The sequence below is a fragment of the Heterocephalus glaber genome, unplaced genomic scaffold (assembly GCF_053883595.1).
Source record: "Heterocephalus glaber isolate CG9 unplaced genomic scaffold, H.glaber_assembly_v1.0 deba00001457, whole genome shotgun sequence".
NCBI lineage: Eukaryota > Metazoa > Chordata > Mammalia > Rodentia > Bathyergidae > Heterocephalus > Heterocephalus glaber.
The window spans coordinates 20,373,963-20,395,674 of record NW_028258305.1 but is presented as its reverse complement, the minus strand read 5'-3'; the positions used below and the strand labels follow the sequence as shown (position 1 = coordinate 20,395,674).

The 21,712-nt window shown below is 34.9% G+C and overlaps 2 protein-coding genes across 6 annotated transcripts in view; one reads left to right on the top strand and one right to left on the bottom strand.

Moving 5' to 3' along the window:
- Nucleotides 1–17,542, top strand: part of Gtf2a1l (general transcription factor IIA subunit 1 like) — a 55,166-nt gene extending 37,624 nt beyond the window's left edge. For 2 of the 4 annotated variants that reach the window (XM_021253837.2, XM_021253836.2), the window contains exons 7-9: nucleotides 2,454–2,708; nucleotides 3,834–3,923; nucleotides 17,256–17,542. In XM_021253837.2, the coding sequence (XP_021109496.1) occupies nucleotides 2,454–2,708; nucleotides 3,834–3,923; nucleotides 17,256–17,363 (453 nt within the window). In that variant the 3' untranslated portion in view covers nucleotides 17,364–17,542. The remainder of the gene's footprint in view (nucleotides 1–2,453; nucleotides 2,709–3,833; nucleotides 3,924–17,255) is intronic. The other 2 variants (XM_004839420.3, XM_021253838.2) reach the window with 1 other exon arrangement.
- Nucleotides 1–21,712, bottom strand: part of Lhcgr (luteinizing hormone/choriogonadotropin receptor) — a 120,625-nt gene that overhangs the window by 5,894 nt on the left and 93,019 nt on the right. The window contains exon 11 of one of the 2 annotated variants that reach the window (XM_087216408.1): nucleotides 19,944–20,237. The exons of the other annotated variant lie outside the window; for it this stretch is intronic. Coding sequence (XP_087072534.1) covers nucleotides 20,147–20,237 — 91 coding nt within the window. The 3' untranslated portion in view covers nucleotides 19,944–20,146. Of the gene's footprint in view, nucleotides 1–19,943; nucleotides 20,238–21,712 lie in introns of those variants that run through there. 2 annotated transcript variants of the gene reach the window in all.

The following is a 21,712-nucleotide window of genomic DNA, read 5'->3' as shown; positions in this document are numbered from 1 at the left end:
GAGATATGTCAATTATTTGTCCTGTCTTTCCAAAGGCTATTTCTCCTTAGATACAAGACTGCTTGAATCCCCCGTGACCCTATTCTAGGATGGATTCAGGAATAGTTGTAATTAGCCTTTGCTCATTGTTAGTATGGGAGTGACATTCTTTTCAGCTTTTACCTCATAGCAGTGGAATCCCTAAGATTTTTCTGACTTAGATTTTTGTACAATAAAAATTATTTTATTTCTATAATTTGGTCTTATTTCCATTTTGAGTACATAGCCATTCATTTTTGTGTGTGATACTCCTTATATTACATTTGTGAATGAAATTTTTCCAGTGTAGTAAAAATTATTTGGATATAAAGGAGCTAATTGGATGTTTATTTTTTAGTTTTTAAATTTTTTTTGGTACCAGGGATCAAACTTGGGACCTTGCACTTGTGAGACAGGTGATGGAACCACTGAGTTAAATCCCCGGCCCCTGCGTGTTTATTTTTTAATCATTACTTTTTAAAAGACAGGATCTTGCTATGTAGTTCAGGCTGGCCTTAAACTCACTATGTAGTCCAGGCTGGCCTTGAACTCAGGTGATCCTCCTGTCTCAGCCTCCTAAGTGCTAGGATTACAGCATGCACCACAATGTCTGATAATTGCATGTTGATTAGTCTTAGTTTTTCTATGTAAGATTATTTGTTTGGGGTACTTTTTGAGGATTCATGCTAGAGATATCCATATGGGTATGAATCCCAGAAGGGTATTCATATGCTCAAAAAATAAATTGGTTGTATTCATGTATTGAAGTTGTATCTTAAGTTGATGCATTGAGACATTTATTGTTGTATTAAGTATCACCAGTACTTCACACATTTAGGAGTAAGAAGAAAGGGCATTTGTTTAAAACTCTGTAAAACTTCTTAGGCCCTATTAGGAGTCTTCTTTAGCTTTAGTGACCTTCCAGGTTCCCAAGACGTCTTAGGCTGTTAGGACGAAGGCCTTTGGGGCTCATTGCCACCTCTTCCTGGAGATGTACTTCTGTAGCCTATCTCAGAGCTAGAGTAATTTGCTGTATATTTGATGTGTGTGTCAGTCTGTATGTACTTCTAAAACCAGCAGTACTTTGTACTCTTATTATACCATTAGGAGCTTTTACCAGGTTTTTAGGGTATCTTAGACTTACCAAAAAGGTTAAGAACTTCTCCTATAAACTCTGAGGTATGTATAATCATATAATATAGCCCCTTTTCTTAAGGAGCTTGAAATTTTGTTGATCTGTCTTGTCTGTGACAAACTAATAGGAGGGTAGTATGATATAATGGTGACGAACTCTCTACAATTTGGCATTTAATCCTGATTTACCCCTTTCTAGCTTTGTCATCTTGGTAAAGCACAGTGTCTTATCTCTTTTTATGTTGTGATTAGGTTTAAATTAGAAAATGCCCATAAAATAATTTAGCAAATCATTATTTGTTGGCTCTGATTTATAAAGGCAGTGATACAAAGAATAGTTATCTATGTTACCAGAGGTAGTTTAATTTTCTTCATATTTTTTATTTTTAAATTCTTTTATTGTTGTAGTAGTAAAATATGCACAGCACAGATTTTACCATTTTAACTATTTTAAATGTATAATTCAGTGGTATTAAGTACATTCACAATACTGTACAGCCATTACCACTATCCATTTTCTGAACTTATTCATCAAATAGAAACTCTCCACTCATTAAATAACTCTTCATTCCTCCTATTTCCCCAGGTCCCAGTAACCTCTGTTTTACTTTGTGTCTCTATAATTTTTTTTTTTTTTTTGGTACCGGGGATCAAACTCTGGTCCTTGTGCTTGCGCAGCAGGCGGCAAAACCACTGAGCTAAATCCCCGGCCCTTTGTGTCTCTATAAATTTGCCTAGTCTAGGGGCCAAGGATTTAGCTCAGTGGTTTTGCTGCCTGCCTCGCAAGCACAAGGACCCGAGTTCGATCCCCAGTACCAAAAAAAAAAAAATTGCCTACTCTAGGTATAATTTTTAAGTGGAATCCTATGATAATTTGTTCTTCTGTGTTTCTCTCATTTCATTTAGTGTCATTTTTCCCGTTTTTATCTATCCGTTAAGCATGGTGTCACTTGTGATTTCTATTTCATTCAGTTATTGCTTAGAATCATATATGTTAGACTCAATACATGCTGTGTAAATTTAAGATGGTATCTATAAAAACTATTAAATATTATATAAAAGCAGTAAACTCTTTCTTTGCCTGTGTATGATTGTAAGTGGGTTCACTTTATAATTTTAAAAATTATTTTTGTATTACATAAAAATGCTCGAGGTTTTCTGAAATTCAAAATTTGGAGGGAGAATCATCTTATAAGGCAGAAACACGTTTTAAGTGACCACTTGTAGAATATTTGCTAGTGTGTAGAATGTTTTAAGCAACTTGTTTCACTTGAACTTCATTGTATTTCTTTCTCTTTTAGAATTCTAATTCTCAGGTGGATTTGAGCAATCTGTTAACTGATGATGATATTAATGAAATAATTCAAGTAGATGGGACCGGAGATACATCTTCTAATAAAGAAATAAAAAATATAAGAGATGTAAAAAATGAATTTCTAGGAATTATTGATGGAGGAGATCTAAAGGTGCTTGAAGAAGTGGATAGTATATCAAATGAAGATTCAACTACAAACAGTAGTGATAATGAAGACTCTCAACTAGACATTGTAGAAGAAGTGAGCATCATTTTTTTTTGGTACTGGGGATCAAACTTGGGACCTTGCACTTGCGAGGCAGGCGGCAGAACCACTGAGCTAAATCACCGGCCCATCACTTTTGAGCCGAGACTTTCTTTATTAACTTATAACATTTGTACTTCAGTATACTTAGGAACCAAGAGCAATAACAATTAAGATTAACCCTGCCTTAAAAAAAAAAAAGATTAACCCAGCCTTTAGTCTTTGAAAATAAGACTTAATTGTATTCTGGGACTTAAACTTTCAAACCTAGTATAATTTAAACCAATATTAAATGTTTAGGAATTGGCTTCTATGTTTGTTGTTCTTAGGTTTAGGCAGTAGGAGTGGAGGTTAAAGGTGACCAACATAGAACTTACAGTATTTGTTTTAATAAGTGCAGTAAAATCTGGATGGAATGTGATGATTAAGAAGTGTGCAAACACATGTTTAAATACCACATTGTTTATCTGGTGTGAGAAACCAAAAGTGTAAATAAGGACCAAAATGTATAATAGGTATGGGGAAATGGGAAGAAAATGTTCATATAGGAAGGGGAATAAGGGGAGGGGGACAAAGGAAAGGACAAGGGAAAAAAGATAGAAGGAAAAAAATGGAAGCAAAGCTTTTGTAAATAAGGACAAGAGGGGTTGAAGGGAGGGGAAGGGAATGGGGAAAAAAAGGAAGATGCAAGATATATCATGTACAGGTACAAATTCCCTATGATGAATGTTATCAATATGTATATCTAAAATGTCCCAATAAAATAAAAAAATTGGGTCTTAAATATAGGGGGGAAAAGAAGTGATTAAAGAGTATAAGCTACCATTTACAGTGGCCATACATAAGTCTTATCTTCCTTCATATTGAGTAGCCTCAGTGTCCTATGGGTCTTCCGACTATCATTATTTCATAGATTAGAATCTGAGATAGGCAGAGCTTTAGTAACTTTCCCAAGGTCATTCATGTAATTATCAAGTTGCCAAGCTAGGATTCAAACTTGGGCTGTTTGACTGTAAAGTATAATACCATCCTGCCTTTCCAAGTCATTTATTTCTGTATGTCTATCTTTAAAAAATTTGGAGCATGATGAAATTCCTTAATGTGACCATCTTTCATCTTTAGGACCCTTTAAATTCTGGAGATGATGTTAGTGAACAGGATGTGCCAGACCTGTTTGACACAGATAATGTAATTGTCTGTCAGTATGATAAGGTACTGTATTCACCTTTTGGACTTTGGGTTTATTAATTGCATTTATAGTAGAATGTATGTAAAATGATGGAGAATATTGAGTTACAGTTCAGTTAAGTAACATCTATTTAATTCTGTAAAGTTTTGACAGTGTGGTTTTTTGAGTTTACCACTGTGTTATGTGGTCTCAGTGATACTGAAAACATGATAGTCCTTGTTTTAAGGAAGTGACAATCTTATTGAAATAAGAGATTTCGTATGGAATAATAAAATGACACAATAAGATGGTAGACAAATCAACAGCAAAAATATATGACAAGTAAATAAATTGCTAAGATAAGTGTCACCTAAATCAAAGGCTAAGATATATGGCAGTGATTCCTAAAAATGACTAGAAGTACCAGAACACATTTGCAGTTTGAGTTCTTCACAAATCCTTCCTAAGTGATGTGGGGCTGTGAAATGGGGGTTGAATGATTTGTATGGTATGGGTTAGTGTGGGGCTAGGTATTCAGAATAGGATACCCTGATGAAAGGCAGAGGAAGGAATAGGTATAATATGTGAGAGGGTGGTGGAGAGACAGTGCTGGCATGAGTACGTGTTCTCTTACTGCACTTACTAGGAAATGAAGCTGGGTTAGGTGACCAAGGATGGAGCAGATTGGAATATCCTGAATGCCGGTAGAAGAAATCTAAACTTTGTCTGAAGGACATTAGCCTTCTGAAAAGGTTGTTGGGAAAATTGTAATTAAACATTAAAAACTGGCCTTATTTAATAATTTGGAAAAGGCAAATAGTAAGAAAAAGAGGGGTAGTGTAGACATGAAGTAATCAGAGCCTAGATTAATTAGACAGTGTAAGAATGAAAAGTCAGAGGTTATGGTAGAAGATTCAGTGGGAGTTGGTGATTAGTTGAAGGTATCTCTCAGGTTTTAAGCCTAAAGATTAAGTTAGTAGTAATTTAATTTAGCAACTAAAAAAACCCCACAACAACAACAACTTTTGTTCCACAGCTGGCAGTATTGATGCACACCTGTAGTCTTAGCTATGTGGAAGGCTGAGGCAGGAAGTTCTTAAGTTTGAGGTCATCCTGGGCAATTGAGAAAAACCCTTTCTTAAAACAATAGACAAGGTTTGGGATGTAACTCATTGTGAGTCCTGGGGTTCCATCCCCAGTATCATAAAACAAACAAAATACCAAATTAAAACAGAGTAACAGCAAACCCCCCCACTATATCTGTGATTATGTAGTAAGAATGTTGAACTTTTGTTTTTAATTCATGAATATTTACATATTTATAAAACAGACTTGAGATATTGTTAACATAGTATATAATTCACCTACTTAAAGCATGTGGTTCATTGGTCTTTTAGTATATTCCTATGTGCAACAGTTACTAAAAATATTTAGAATCTGTTACCTTAAAAAGAAACCCCATACCTTTAGTTCTCAAGCTGGCCTAAGGAACCATTAATATACTTTCTGTTTCTATGGATTTCCCTGTTCTGCGTTTTGTATGATGGAATCCTGTAATATATAGACTTTTGTGACTGGCTTCTATTACTTACCACAGTGTTTTCAAGATTAATCTATGTTGTAATGTGTACCGACTTATTTCTTTTTATTGCTATTGAATGGATATATCACATTTTGTTTTCTTAATCATCTACTAATGGACCTTTGGGTTGTTTTCCTCTGTAGGGGAGGAAAAGTGATGTCTTTTCCTCGTCCATCACTATGTTCTAGCTGAGAACTTGGAATAACAGGCATATTAACAAGAGAAACCATATAAATTTATTCAAGATAAGTTTTACATGACAAAGGAACTGTTAGAAATGAAGACACAAAGCAACATGGAAAACTTTTTTTGGATGATTGTGCAGAAGTATGATTAGAAAAAAAAAGGATTTGATCTAATGGTAGCAAACAGAGGGGAATTTAGTAAGGCCTGGTGGTTTAGATTCTTCTCTGTGTCCTGGTGTCTTTGGAGATAGATATTCCTTTTCTCTGGGTAAAGAATGGGGACCTCTGGATCAAAGATTTTATGACCTATTTTAAGGGAAGGTCAGGGAATTATTTCTATGGCTGCTTTAGAGGAGAATAGTGATAGGATGGTCCAAGATTTTCCTGCTTCTGCTGTGTTCTCAAATGCCAAGGTGCTATATTTTGGGATAATGGGTCCTAAATCTCATCACTTTTTAGCTATCATGAGTAGTGCTGCTATAAACATCAGTGTACAAGTTTTTTGTGTGGACACATGTTTCTTCCTGTCTTGGTGTATACCTAAGAGTTGAATTTCTGGGTCATATGATAATAGTTTAAGGAGCTACCAGAGTGTTTTTCTGAAGTGACTGTATTATTTTATATTCTTGCCAGCAGTGTTGGGGGTTTCACCGTCTCTGTATTCTTGCCAGTACTTGTTATCTAACCTTCTGACCTACACATCCTACTGGGTGTGAAGTGGTATCTTACTATGGTTTTGATTTCCATTTTCCTGATGACTAATAGATATTTATATCTTTGGTGTTTTTTAAAAAATTCTTTTATTGGTAGATTTTAGGTATACAATACGTTTACATTTATCATAGGGTACTTGTACCTGTACATGATGTATCTTAGTTCTTATTTTTTCCCCATTACCTATGCGCCCTTCCCTATTTACATAGATTTTGTTTCCATTTTTTTTCCTTTTCTTACAATTTTTCCTTTCCCTTCTTCCCTTTCCCCTTCCCTTCCCACCACCCATACACCTTTGGACTTTTTACTATTTCAGATTATCAATTATTCATTTTAATCATTTTAATCCTTATTTACACTTTCAGTTTCTCACACTAGAGAAACTATTCAGTATTTACACATGTGTGTCCTATTTAGTTCACTTAAGAGTATGGCCTCGATATGCATCCATTTAACTATAAATGTCTCTAGTTTCTTGTTCTTTATGGCTGAGTAGTACTCCATTTTATAGAAAAACCACATCTTCTTTATCCATTTTCCAGTTGTTGGGCACCTGGGCTGTTTCCAAGCTTTAGCTATTAAAAACTGTGCTGCTATCAACATGAGTGCACATATATCGCTGTGGTATGATTCTTTTAATTCTTTGGGGAAGATACCCAGCAGGGGAATAGCTGGGTCAAATGGGACCTCTAGCCCTCATTCTTTGAGGTATCTCCATACTGATTTCCACAGTGGTTGCACTGGTCTGCACTCCCACCAACAATGGAGAAGGGTTCCTTTCTCTCCACACCCCCACCAACATTTGTTATTGGTTGATTTCTTGATAGCAGCCACTCTTTCTGGGGTGAGGTGGAATCTCAGGGTTGTTTTCATCTGCATCTCTTGAATGACCAGTGATGTTGAACATTTTTTCATATATTTATTTGCTGCTTTTACTTCTTTGAGAAATGACTGTTCATTTCAGATGCCCATTTTTGAATTGGGTCTTTGAATTTGGGAAGTCTGATTTTTTTCAATTCTTTATGTATTCTGATAGTAGATCTTTGTCCGAGGTACAGCTGCTAAATTTTTTTTCCCACATTGTAGGTTGTCTCTTAGCTTTGTTGGTGGTTTCTTTTGCAGTGCAGAAGCTTTTTAATAAGATGAGATCCCAGTTGTTGATTCTTTGTGCTAGTTCTCGTGCTACTGAGGATTTGTTCATAAAGTCTTTTCCTATGCCAGTGTCTTCAAGAGTTCTACCTAACTTATCTTCCAGCAGGTTTAGTGTTTCTGTCTTAATATTTAGATCTTTAATCCATTTCAGTCTTAGTTTAGTGTATGGTGATAGGTATGGGTCTAGTTTCTTTGGTGTTTTTTTTTAAAAAATCACAATTTGAATATACTTAAAGAAAACAAAGACTAGCTTTGGATTGCTGTAAAAATAAATTCTTTTCTCTAAAAAATAAGATCATTTTCTCTCCTGTAACACTTTATATAGACAAAAAATGACAATTTACTGGTAGGTCCTGGTAAATATGGACATAAGATGGAGTAGGGGACACAAGAGGGACAGTTCTTAGTTTGAAAGTTGCTTTAGTTTTTTATAAATAGTATATTGTCTTCTACTGAGAAAACATCGTAAGGTACTTAGATACATGTGTATTCCATAAAGTCTCACAAAAATTTTCTAGAGTATTATGGAAATAGTATTCTTTGCTTGCTTCATTGTGGGAGACAGCTTGTAATTAATTACACAGTGCTTTGTATTCCCAATGTTTTCTGATACATTGTTTTTTGTTCCTTACAGTAACCTTGTGGAGTAGATAGAAGTGATATTAGTTGAATAGTGTTAAAAATCTAGTTGTCTGAGAGAACTCTCTAGTGAATATTTTAAGAACAGTACTAAAAAATTAATGGAAACCAGGGCATTGAGGAGCCATTGAAATATTTTTGAAAAGGAGTGATGCAGTTAGAAGATAGCAAAGAGAATGTATTTAAAAGGTCAAAGTGAGATGGGAACACTGTTATAGTGAATTTTCATAGAGGAAAAACTTGCCATTTCTTACCATGGGATTTACTTAAAATGGATTTACTTAGAATGATATTGAATGGAACCAAGCTGGAGTAATTAAAGGAATTCTCAGTAGTCTTTTTAGAAACTAGCAGCATCAATTCCCCTGGGTGAGTGTTACAGTCAACAGAATCTTGAGTCCCACTCCAGAGTCCTTGATCAGAAAGTGCATTTTAACAAGACTCCAAGGTGATTTGCATGAACATTAAACTTTGAAAACCAGTTTCTTTAAAAGTATATATTTTATTTTACTTTGATAAGCATGTAGAATTTACCTTTTAAAATGTACAGTTAACCCTTGTATAAAAACTTTGAAAATATTAACATGTACAGTGAAAAAGGCCTAAGTGAAAGCATTTGTCTAACATACTGAGTGAGACCTAATTAAGTGGTAGGGATGTATTATTTCAGAGACCTAGAAAATGTCTAAGATTAATATAAAGATTAAAGTGATGGTTTGTATATCCATAAGCCTGTGGTACATTGATTTAATTATTGAGATTTTCAAATATCTGTAGGCTTAGTACTTTACTATGGAGATTTTTCAGAGATTTCCTGGGTAGTATTGTCTATTTTTCTGTATTAACTTAGAATCTGCTTTTCTCTTTCAAAATAAAACCCATTGGCATTTTCATTGAGATAATATTAAATTCATAGAATTTTGATATTTTAATGAGGTTAGGGAGGAACAGACTGCAATTTTAGGTAGAGTATCCAAGGAATGCCTTACTGAAAATGTAACAGGGTACAATCAGAAGGAGGTAATGGAGTTAACTGTCAGGGTATTTGGGTATGAGCATTTCAGACAGAGAGAATAGCAAATACAAAAGTCCTGATGTAGGAGAATGCTTGTATATTCAGAGAATGTTGAGGAATATAGAGTAGTAAGTTGAGAGTTTGATGATTTGGATCTTAAATGTCCTCTTAAAATTCATGTGTTCAAAGCTTGCTCCCTAATGCTACAGTGTTTTCAGAGGTGTGTCTTTTGGGAGGAGATTGGATCATGAGGGCTTTAACGTCATGAATGGATTAATCCATTTGTAGGTTTATAACTTAGTGGACCATTGGGAGGTGGTGAAAAGTAGGGGTGAGACCTCTAAGGAGGAAGTAGGCCATTGGGAATGTGCCTTTGAAGGGTATATTTTGACCTAACCCCTTCTCTTTCTTTGCCTTCTGTCCACCATGAGGTAAACAGCTTTGCTCACTCAGGTACTTTCTGCCGTGATGTTCTGGCTTGCCACCAGCCCACAGCAATAGTGCCATGTGGGCTGAAAGCTCTGAAACTCTGAGCCAAGATAAATGTTTTCTCCTTTAAGTTGATTTCTCAGATATTTTGTCATAGTAATGGAAAGGTGAGGAACACAGGGGAGAAATGAGGGATTTTGCAATACACTGTAAGGACTCTAGTTTTTGGATGAGAAGTCAGTGCCCAGTTTTGAGCAGAGAAATGGCATCTAATTTATATTTTTAACAGAACCACTCTGGCCATTGTGTTTCTAGAGGACTAAAGGTTGCGGAGACAAGGATAAAAATGAGGAAACTCTTTATGAGGCTTTTGTATATCTAGGCAAGAGAAGATAGTGGCTTAGACAAGAGAGAAGCAGAGGTGGTAGAAGTGGTTGGAATAGGAGTATGTGTTGTAAGTAAAATGGATATTTACTGATGGATCTGGATAATGGAGGAGGCATAAATTATGTCTAAGTTATTTTGACCTGAGCATTAAGAGGACTGAATGACCATTTCCCACTTATATGGGAAAGACTGTAAGGTGTAGGGAAGAAGAGATCTTGGTTTTAAACTTGCTTCAGATATCTATTTGATTTTCAGGAAGAGATGAAGTAGTTGAGGGAGAGGAGTTAAGGGGAGAGGTTTGAGCTGGAGAGATACTGTCATTAACATGTATCACAGTGAGTATAAGCAGAAACAAGCATTCTGGTGTACTCTAAAATTGAGAGGTCAGAGAGATGAGAATCAGGAAGGGAGACTAAGGAGCAGCCAGCGAGTTTGGTGAAAAACCAGATAGTTCTAAAAGTCAAATGAAAAAACTATTTAAAGAAGTAAGAGTATCGAATGCTGCTAGTAGGTCAAATATTGCTCATTTATTTCTAGCTATTTTCATTCTTTGGTTTCTGTGATAAGTGAGCTCTTTGTATCTTCTGTTGCTTGCATGAAGGCTATGAATTTCCATGTATTAGTTTTGAATCAAACTGAATTCTTATTTGGTATGTTCCATCAATTATCTTGGATTTTTTTTTTTGGTACTGGGTATCGAACTTGGGACCTTGTGCTTGTGAGGCAGGTGGTGGAACCACTGAGCTAAATCCCCAGCCCAATTATCTTGGATTTTTGACATACATTCATTGTACCTGCAAATTTATTTCATTTTTTCAAATTTTTATATTTTTACTGTTTAATTTTTATTTTCTTCTGTTTAATTGTACTAATACCAATTGCACTTCTTATCCATTTGTATTTTGTAGAGTATTTAACAAGTTGTTTAGCAGTGGATGTCCCTTTTTATGTGCTGACTTTCATGGCAGTGCTTTTAGGGTTTTTCTACTAAGCACATCACTGGGGTGTGTGTGTGTGCGTGCGTGCAAAAGACATCTCTTTTTGCAAAAAAAATCTGAAATTCATGAGTTTTATTAAATGCTTTTTAAACATCACAGTCAAGTTATATAGTTTTTTTAATTCATTAATTTTATTGGTACATTTTAGGTATATGATATACTGACCTTCATTATTGGGAATTTGTCCTTTACATAATATATCCTGGTTCTTATTTTTTTCCCCATTCCCCTGCCCTCCCTTCAGTTCTCCACCCCTCCCTATTTACAAAGACTTTGTTTCCATTTTTTTCTTTTCTTATATTTCTTCCTTTCCCTTCTTTCCTTTCCCTTACCCCTCCTATCTCCTCTTCCCCTTTGGATCTTTTCTTCCCATTTGAAATTATCTATTATACATTTTGATCCTTATTTACATTTTGTTTCTCACACCAGAGAAACTATTTGGTATTTACACATGTATGTCTTATGTATTTCACTTAAGATTATGGCCTCAATGTGCATCCATTTATTTAAAAGTGTCTGTAGTTTCTCATTTTTTATGGCTGAGTAGTACTCCATTTTATTTTAAAAAATCTTTTTTTTTATCCAGTCACCAGTTGATGGGCATTTGGGCTGCTTCCAAGTTTTAGCTATTACAAACTGTGCTGCTATAAACATGGGTGCACGTATATTGCTATGGTATGATGCTTTTAATTCTTTGGGGAAGATATCCAGCAGGGGAATAGCTGGGTCACATGGGACTTCTAGTCCTAGTTCTTTGAGGTATCTCCATACGATTTCCACAGTGGTTGTACCAGTCTACACTCCCACCAGCACTGAAGCAGTGTTCCTCTTTCGCCACAGCCCCACCAGCATTTGTTATTGGTTGATTTCATGATAGCAGCCATCCTTTCTGGGGTGAGGTGGAATCTCAGCATTGTTTTCATTTGCATCTCTCGAATCAGTGATGTTGAACATTTTTTCATATGTTTATTTGCTATTTGTACTTCTTTGTCTGAGAAATGGTTCATTTCAGATGTCCATTTTCGGATTGGGTCTTTAAATTTGGGAAGTCTGATTTTTTTAAAAGTTCTTTATAGATTCTAGATAGTAGACCTTTGTCTGAGGAACAGCTGGTAAAAATTTTTCCCACATTGTAGGCTGTCCCTTCACACTGTTGGTGGTTTCTCTTGCTGTGCAGAAGCTTTTTAATAAGAGATCCCATTGTTGATTGTTTGTGCTAGTTCACGGGTGACTGAGGTTTTGTTCATGAAATCTTTTCCTATGCCAATGTCTTCAAGAGTTCTACCTAACCGCTCTTCCAGCTGGTTTAGTGTTTGCTTTAATATTTAGATCTTTAACCCATTTTGATTTTAGTTTAATGCATGGTGAGAGATAATAGGTCTAGTTTTAATCTTTGGCAAGTTGAAACCCAGTTTTTCCAGCACCATAAGTTATATAGTTTTTGTATTAATAAATACATAATACCACGCATATGATCAGATCATAGTGCAGTAAAGCTAGAAACCAAAGACAAAAGAAACCACAGATGTTAGGCAAATGCATGGAATTTAAACAGCACACTCTTGAATAATCAGTGAGTCTTTTAGAAGAAATTAAGGAAGAAATTAGATGGTTCCTAGAATTAAATGATAATGCCAGTACAATATACCAAAATTTATGGGACACAATGAAAGCCCTAAGCAAGAAATTCATAGCTGTGAATACTCACATCAGAAATAAAGAGCATACCCAAAGAAATAACTTAATGATGCAACTCAAGGTTCTAGACAGACATGAACAATCCAAATCCAAACCAATAGAAGGAATGAAAGGAGTACAAGATCAAAGCAGAAATCAATAAAATGGAGCCTAAAAATACAAAGAATCAATGAATCAAAGAACTAGTTTTTTGAAAGAATAAACAATATAGACAAACCATTAGCCAATCTTACCAAAAAAGAAAAGGAGACACAAATTAATGCAATTAGAAATGACAAAGGTGAAATCACAGTGAACATCACCAAAACCCAGAAGATTATTAGCAACTACTTCACAAACCTGTTATGCCAAAAAATTGGAGAACTCAGAAGAAAGGGAGAGATTCCTAGATATATATGAATTACCAAAACTGAACCAAGAAGATTTAAATATCCTGAATAATCCAATAATAGGCACTGGAATTGAAGCAATAATTAAAAACTTACCAACTAAGAAAAGCCTAGGAATGGAATCATTGCCAAATTCTGCAATAACCACAGGGAAGATCTAACACCAGCACTTCTCAAACTCTAATGATATTGAAAGGGAAGGAAATACTCAAGTCATCCTGGAAGCTAGCATTACCCTGATTCCAAAACCAGACAAGAGAGAACAAACCAGACAAAGAGAACTACAGGCCAATCTGTCTTAGGAACATAGATGCAAAAATTCTCAATAAGATACTGGCAAACAGAATGCAACAAGTCATCAAAAGGATCATACACTGTGAATAAGAAAACTTCATCCCAGAGATGAAAGAATGGTTCAACATATGCAAATCAATAAATGTAATACATCACACAAACAGAAGTAAGGACAAAAATCAAATGGTCGTCTCAATAGATGAGAAAAAGCCTTTTGACAAAGTCCAACCATGCATGGTAAAAACTTGGAAGAAAATAGGTACAAAGGGACCTTATTTCAATCTGACAAAAGCAATTTTAGCAAACCTACTGCTAATGTCATTTTAAATGAAGAGCTGAAAGCTTTCTCTTTTAAAATCAAGAAGAATACAGGATGTTCATGATCACCACTCCTGTTCAACATAATCCAGAGCAACAAGGCAATAGAAAGAAATAAAAGAGGAACATACAAGAAAAGAAGTCAAAGTATCATTTTTTTGCAGATGACATAATCCTCTACATAGAAGACCCAAAAAATTTCACCAAAAGACTCCTAGAATTAATAATCAAATTTAGCAATGTAGAAGGATACAAAATCAAAACACAAAAATCAGTAGTGTTCCTATACACTAACAATGAACTCACTGAGAAAGAAATTAGGAAAACAATACCATTCATAATAGCATCAAGAAAAATTAAATATTTAGGAATCAATCTAACCAAGGAAGTGAAAAATCTCTAGCAAAAATTATATCACTCTGAAAAAGGAAATTGAAGATTACATCAGAAAATGAAAAGATACCTCATGTTCCTGGGCAGGCAGAACCAATGTAGTCAAAATGGCTATACTTTTAAAAGTGATATATAGATTTAATGGAATCCCAATTAAAATACCAACAGCATTCCTTGCAGATCTAGAGAAAACGATCCTAAAATTCATATGGAACCAGAAGAGACCCAGAATAGCAAAAGCAATCCTGAGAACAAAAGCAAAGCAAGAGGTATCACAATCCCAGATTTGAAATTATGCTGCAGTGATAAAAACATCATAGCACTGGCACAAAAACAGAAATGTGGATCAATGGAACAGAATAGAGGATGCAAAAATAACCCCAGAAATATGTAGGAAATTAATTTTTGACAAAGGGGCTCAAACCATATACTTGAGGAAAGATAGGCTCTTTGATAAATGGTGCTGGGAAAATTGGATATCCACATGCAGAAGGTTGAGTCTAGACCAATATACCTCACCATGTGCTAAACTAAAATCAAAGTGGATCAAAAATCTAAATGTTAAAACAGAAAAACTTAATTGGCTAGAAGATAAAATAGGTAAACCTCTTTTTTTTTTTTTTTTTTTGAATTTGTTTTTGTTTTTTGGTACCAGGATCGAACTCAGGTCCTTGCGGTTGCAAGACAGGCGCGGTGCCACTGAGCTAAATCCCTGGCTCTAAAATAGGTAAACCTCTTGAAGATGTAGCGGTAGGCAAGGACTTTCTGAGCAGAGCCTCAATGGCACAAGATATAATACTGAGAATCAACAATTGGGATGATATAAAATTAAAAACTTTCTACACAGCAAAGGAAACAACCAACAGAGTGAAGAGACAACCTATAGAATGGAAAAATATTTTTGCCATGTAATGCTTGATCAGAGGACTAACAACTAGACTATATAAATAACTCAAAAAAAATTAGGCCTCCAAAATAAAAGACCGAGTAAAAAAATAACCAACTGAAATAGACACTTCTCAGAAGAAGAAGTACAAATGGCCAATAAATAAATGACAAAAGGTTCAACAAAGCTGGCTAGTTGAGAAATGCAAATTAAAACAACATTGAGAGTCCATTTTCCTCCAAAAAAATGGCAGTCATCAAGAAGTAATATAATAACAAATGCTGGTGAGGCTTTGTAGGGGCAGAGAAGGAATCTTTCTACATTGTTGGTAGGAACATAAATTAGTACAACTATTACGGAAATCAGTATGGAGATTCCACAAACAAAAGTAGAAATTCCATGGAACTCAGCTATTCCCCTTCGAGGTATTTTCTCAAAAGAGTTAAAATCATCATCTTACAATGATATATACATGACATGTTTATAGCAGCACAGTTTATAATAGCTAAATCTTTGAAATAGGCTACATACTCATCAACAGATGAATGGATAAAGACAATATGGTACAACATTTATACACAATGGGGTGTTACTTTGCCGTAAAGGATAAATTTGAGACATTTGTATGTAAATGGATGAACCTTGAGACCATAATATTAAGTAAAATAAATCAGATGCACAAGCTTAAATATCACAAGATTTCTCTTAAATGGAAAATGCAAAATATAAAGAGCAAAATAAAAGGTAGTAGGAAGTAGGGAGATCTTTTTCAAATAGGAAGGGGAAGAAGATATGGAGAGAGAGAAAAGAAGGGGGATAGGAAAAAAGAATTGAAGAAAAAAATGGAAATAGAGCTTTTGCAATTGGGGCAGGGACCAAGAGTTGGAAGGAGCAGGGAGGAATGGGAGGGGTAGGGGATGAAAAAAGGATTAAGATGTATTCTGCACATGTACCAACTCTCTATGATAAATGTAATCATTATATGTTACAAACATGTACTAATAAAAAATGTTAAGAAAATAAATGTTATGCTTGATTTTAGATCATATATTCTTTAGATCATATATTTAAGTGTAGACACTTGCAGTTTACCCAGAGGTGAAGATTTTATGGGTTTTTTTACCTTTTGGAGTAGTAAGATTTCTTGTTTTTTTAATTTTGTCTCTGTGTAGGCTGATTTATTGAATCTAAGGAACAGCCAGCAGAATCATAGATTATAAGATATATCTTCTGACCTTGCTCAGCACTTTATTGTGACTTTCTTTTTCGCAATGAAACACAACTTTTTTTATTTCTGATGATATTAGCTACATCCTCCTTGTTTATTCCTTTGAGGACATATTGGATTCTTTGGTGCTCTTAACAATCCAGGGATGCTCCTTCTTAGGACTTTTCATTACTGTTTCTTTGCCTGGAATGCTCTTGAGTCAATATTCCCTTAGCTTACCTTCTTTAAGTCTTTAGTATCACCTCAAAAGTCAAGCCTACCCTGACTATCCTTCTTAAAATTGCAACCCCACCTATTTGTAATCTTCCATTTCCTGCTGTTTTTTTGCATAGCACTTATAACTTTTTAATATTCTACACAATTTCCTTATTAGATTTTTGTCTTGCTGTCTAATATAAATTCTCCAAGGGAAGCATATTTTTTCCTGTTTTTGTGTGTATATGCAAAATACATATTTAAATATATAATCTAAGAAAACAGTGTTGGCACTCCATATCTAAAGTTTTTTCTTCTATGAAATCAACCACCTGTGAATTTAAAATACTGAAAATACAGAATCTGTATTGAATGTGTGGTGAATATTTTCCTTGCCATTATTCCCTAAATAATACAATATATAATACAATATAACTACTATTTAAGAGCATTTACATTGTGTTAGGTATTGTAAATAATCTAGAGATGATTTAAAGTATATAGGAGGATATACATAGGTTATATGCAAATACATATAGCCATTTTATATAAGGTATTTGAATATCCACAAATTTTGGTATTTGCAGGGATGGTAAAACTAATCTTCCACTGATATGCTGATATATATCACACACACACACACACACACACATATATATATATGCTTATATCTCTAGTTCCTAAAACAGTATCTGGCGTATAGGAACTCAAATATTTGTTGAATGAATGAATAGACTGTCTTGAAGTGGTCTTACTTTTAAAGAACTCATTTAGGGTCAGCATAATCCCATTTGCTGTTTGAAATAAATGTAAATGATCTTTTAACTTATTAGATTAATTAACTTATTAATTTAGATTATTTTTCTCCCTCCAGATTCATCGAAACAAGAACAAGTGGAAATTCTATTTGAAAGATGGTATTATGTGTTTTGGAGGGAGAGACTATGTATTTGCAAAAGCGATTGGTGATGCAGAGTGGTAAAGCCTATGAGCTCAGTATGTCAGTTTTGTGAACATTAGTGGACTATATTACATGTTATGAGACTTACTTTTATCTTAAATATATAGTCCATCACAAAGCAGCTCAAATTTTTAATTCACAATGTCAAATTTAATAAAATTATAATTCAGATGCAGATACAAATATATAATTTTCTATTTTGATTTCTCTTTTAATATCTCATTATCTAAACCTACAAAGAATATTCAGTTGGATGTGATGGAGCATGAAGAAATGTCACATTTCTTTATCCTCAAAGTAAAATTTAAATCAGATTCCAATACCCCTTCATGTAGAGTTAGTATGAGTTACTAGATTAGGGCCAGCATTCCTCCCACCTCTCACCAAATTATGTTGCAAAAGGTCTCGGGGAATCTTTTCAGTAGTGGGACCTTGAAGAAGGCTTATCTGGGTGCTCGGTCTATACTGGCAATATGCTGAATGTGCAAGCTCAAATAGTCCCTTGGAAGCAGATACCTAAATTATAATTTAAACATGAAAATCTCTGCTGAGGTCAGGCTCCCTGGAGCTGAGGATTAGCCTTTCTGAGTATATGTGGCCAGGCCATACTTCTTCATATTCCTGGGTATTTATAAGGGTTTGGGTTAGGCTCTTATTCTAGTTTTAACTTCAGGCCTTGTCTTAATCATGGAGGATTTTCCCATTCTTCCTACTTTTTCTATTTTTCCCACAGTGAAAGATCCTTTGCCAAACTCTTTTCCCTTTGAAGGTAATATGGTGGTACCTTGCTTCACAAACTTAATTCTTTCCACGATTCTGGTCGTAGAATTTGTTCCATGATTCTCTTTGCAACTGCATTGCAAGCATAGTATGGATATGCTTGCAGTTTGGTTGCGACCGGAATAATATGTATATGATTGCAATTTGGTTGCAACCAGAACTGTGGAATAAATTCTGTGACCACAGTCATGGAAAGAATTAAGTTCATGAACTGAGGCACACTGTATCTCTCTTCCTTTTCCTTAACAGAGAATCCCTCATTGAACTTAGGCTTTCTGAAACAAGTCAAGCGATATTCTCTTTAGGAACCTTATTTGGCCAGGCAGTCTCTCACTTGAGACAAGGAGGCCTGGACAGGCCTTCAAATCAAGGAGAGAAAACTATACAAGGCACAAATAGCTCTCATTTTCCTGCAACAATAAAAACAAAAGCAAATTAGCATCCCAAAGAGTTATTCCATAGTATTTTCTTCCTTTGTAGACTCCAGTCCCTCAAAAGAACATTTTCCCCATTACTATGTTTCTTTTAATAGGTGGGGGAATGCATAGTCTCTAGGTCTAGGAGCCCCAACTGATATTCTCCAAAAAAGTAACTTTCATACAAAAGCAATGCAGGGAAAAATAGGTTGTGGTTTTTACAAAAATTCCCTATATATTAGATATCTGGATCTGGTTGGGCAAAGAACGAATTCCCCAATTTCTTTTTGGAAAGCAGCTTCACTTGGAGAGTTTAATTGATTCTAACACTTGTTCTGTCCTACCCAAAGGATTCAGCTCTTGATATATCTTTAAAATCTAGACAGATCTCTTCTGTGTCCGGGGCAACATCAGTAGAATGTTGTCTTTGGCCTAAAGTTGGAAGCTCTATGAAGATTCTGTTAGTACTAGTGGGTGGGCTGCTTTCCTATCCATATTCTCTGGCTGTGTTTTCTTTGTTATCAGCATGTCCTTTCCCTACCACCACTCATACTCCAAATCCTTCCCTGGCTCTTGAGAATGCCAGGAGCCACTTTCCAAGGGTATTTCTTACCATGGAGTGTCCCATCTTTTTTAGGTGGAAAGTAAAAAGATACTGCTTCTGTGTCTGACTCTGAGATGTACCCTTTCCAAGGCTGAGGAGTATGCTTCCTAGCCTTCCTGTTTGTTTTCTACCAGATTCACCTGTGTTTGCTTTAGGCAACCTTATTGTGAATTAAAGCCTGAATTTATTGACAAAATATCTTTCGTGGGAATTGGAGTTTAACATGTTGTTTCAAGTTCTTAGAGAGTCAATAACAGTTGTTTCTAAAACTCTTTTCCTCTCTTTCATTGTGAGCTTTAAAATCTGTTAGCTCCAGTGACATTTTAATGGAATATTATAAATACTATTATTAGCCTTCTTTATGTAGCACATTTCTCATTAGAAAAAAGATGTGGTAGTCCTATTGGTGTCTCTGCATGTCCTCATGCCTCTAATCTTTCAAAATGCAAAATTAAAAAAATCAATTTAAAAGTAGACTTACCACAAAACAAAGTCCAAGAGGCGTCACATAAATTTTGTCCTAAAGGTGCAGAAACTTGGGTGTATTATACCCATGCTTATTATTTAGAGTATTTCTATTAATGAATTATTTTAATTTTATGAGTTTTTTAATATTAAACAATGGGTGCCTAACAGGAAAAAATATTTAAAAATATATTGAATTTTTAATATTTATTGAGTGTTCATAAAAAGCATCAAACTTTTCAACATCAACTTTTTTGGTGTACAAAGTCTAAAAATAACAGAAATAAATTCCTATATGAACTACAATGAAAATACCAGTAGTACTGTACAAAAAAAAATCTTTACTTGAATTATCACACCTAAGGCAGTCATCACATGTGACAACAGCATGTTCCATACACACACATTGGTTACACTGACAGTAATGTGTTTTGCTTTCCTGGCCTTTTTGTAGGACATACTTGATATTTTGCTGGTCTTGCTGTTTTGTCAGGAGGTTCTTACATTACATGATATATAGTTAACAGGAACATAAAATATCAATAGAATAAAATATAAAATCTTAATATGTATTGTGCATTTAGAATAAACATCAGCATTTTCACATCAGCTGGGTACTTGGTCACAAACCTAGAAGATAATATCAGAAATAAATTCCTATATGAACTACAATGAAAATACCAATAGAATTCTACAACAAAAATAACCTTTGCTTCAACTGTGACACCCAAGGCAGAATTCACACATGACAACTGCATGTTTCATGCACACATCTCGCTTACACTGACAGCACATGTGCTTAGCTTTCCTTTCCTATGTGGGGGCTATTCTTGTCACCTCTCTTCTTTTCCTGTTTTGTTAGGAGCTTCCTACTATATTGTACAATGTGCACTTAGTGGGAAAATAAGATATAATAAAATATCAAATATGTAATGAGTGCTTAGAATAGACATCAAAATTTTTATATCAGCTGTGTCCTTATGAAACCTGAAAGGTAACATCAGAAATAAAAACCTATGTGAACTACAATGTAAGTACAAAAATTCTACCACAGAAATAGTCTTGCTTCAACTGTCACACCCAAGGCAGTCTTCACACATGAAAACTGCATGCTCTATACACAAAGTATCGCTTACACTGATAGCATGTTTTATTTTCCTGCCCTTTTTTTTCATTACGTTTATTGGTACATGTTAGGTATACAATACAGTTACATTCATCACTGGGATCTTGTAGCTTTATGTGATGTATCTTGGTTCTTATTTTTTCCCCATTCCCCTGCCCTCTTCTGTCCTTTCTTGTAGGGTACAGTTGATATCCTTTTGTTTTTTCCTGTTGTCCTAGTTGGTCTCTGTGATGCTGCACCTGCCTGTTCACCTGTCAGCTCACCAGTGTGGTCCACAATTTTTTTTTGCATAGTTTTCTGGGCAGAAGCATTTTGTTTTTCCTCTGCTGTAAATGATCTCTTATGAGTTCCAATCCCAGTCTTCTAGGAAAATTTCTCTGTGGTATTTTGCACTTGTTTTTTTCTTTGTAAAGTATCAGACTATGCCACACATGTTTAGGATTGAGTAAAACACAACCATTGGCCAACACTTTGTGTTTCAAGTGACATCATAGTTGCTGCATAACTCATCAACATCTACACCACCTTTGGTTTTGTTGTAGAAAGTTTCCATCTCAGGCTTTTGTTTCGTCAAGATTTCCCTATCAGTATTTCCATCATGGTGCAATATTGACACCAGTAGTACCGGTTTGTTTTCTTTGTCATATAAGAGGCCAATGTAAATCTTTCTGAAATCCAAAGATTATACTACAAAATTCTCTGGTTTGAAATTGCAACATTTCATTTGGAATTTCTGTTTTATTCCTCTGTACAATTCCTACATTAGTCAACTTGTCTTCTGTTAGCAAATGTAACATCGATTGGAAACTGGTAAACCAATTGTGGAATGTCATATTCCGATTAGTTTGGGAGATGGGAGCAACAAGTCTGTTCGCATCATTCAGTTTATTACTATATGAATAACCTAGTGGCTGAGTTCCAGGATAAATTTCTAAATTGAAAGCATAAAAAGCCTTCACATCTACAAGGGAATAAATTT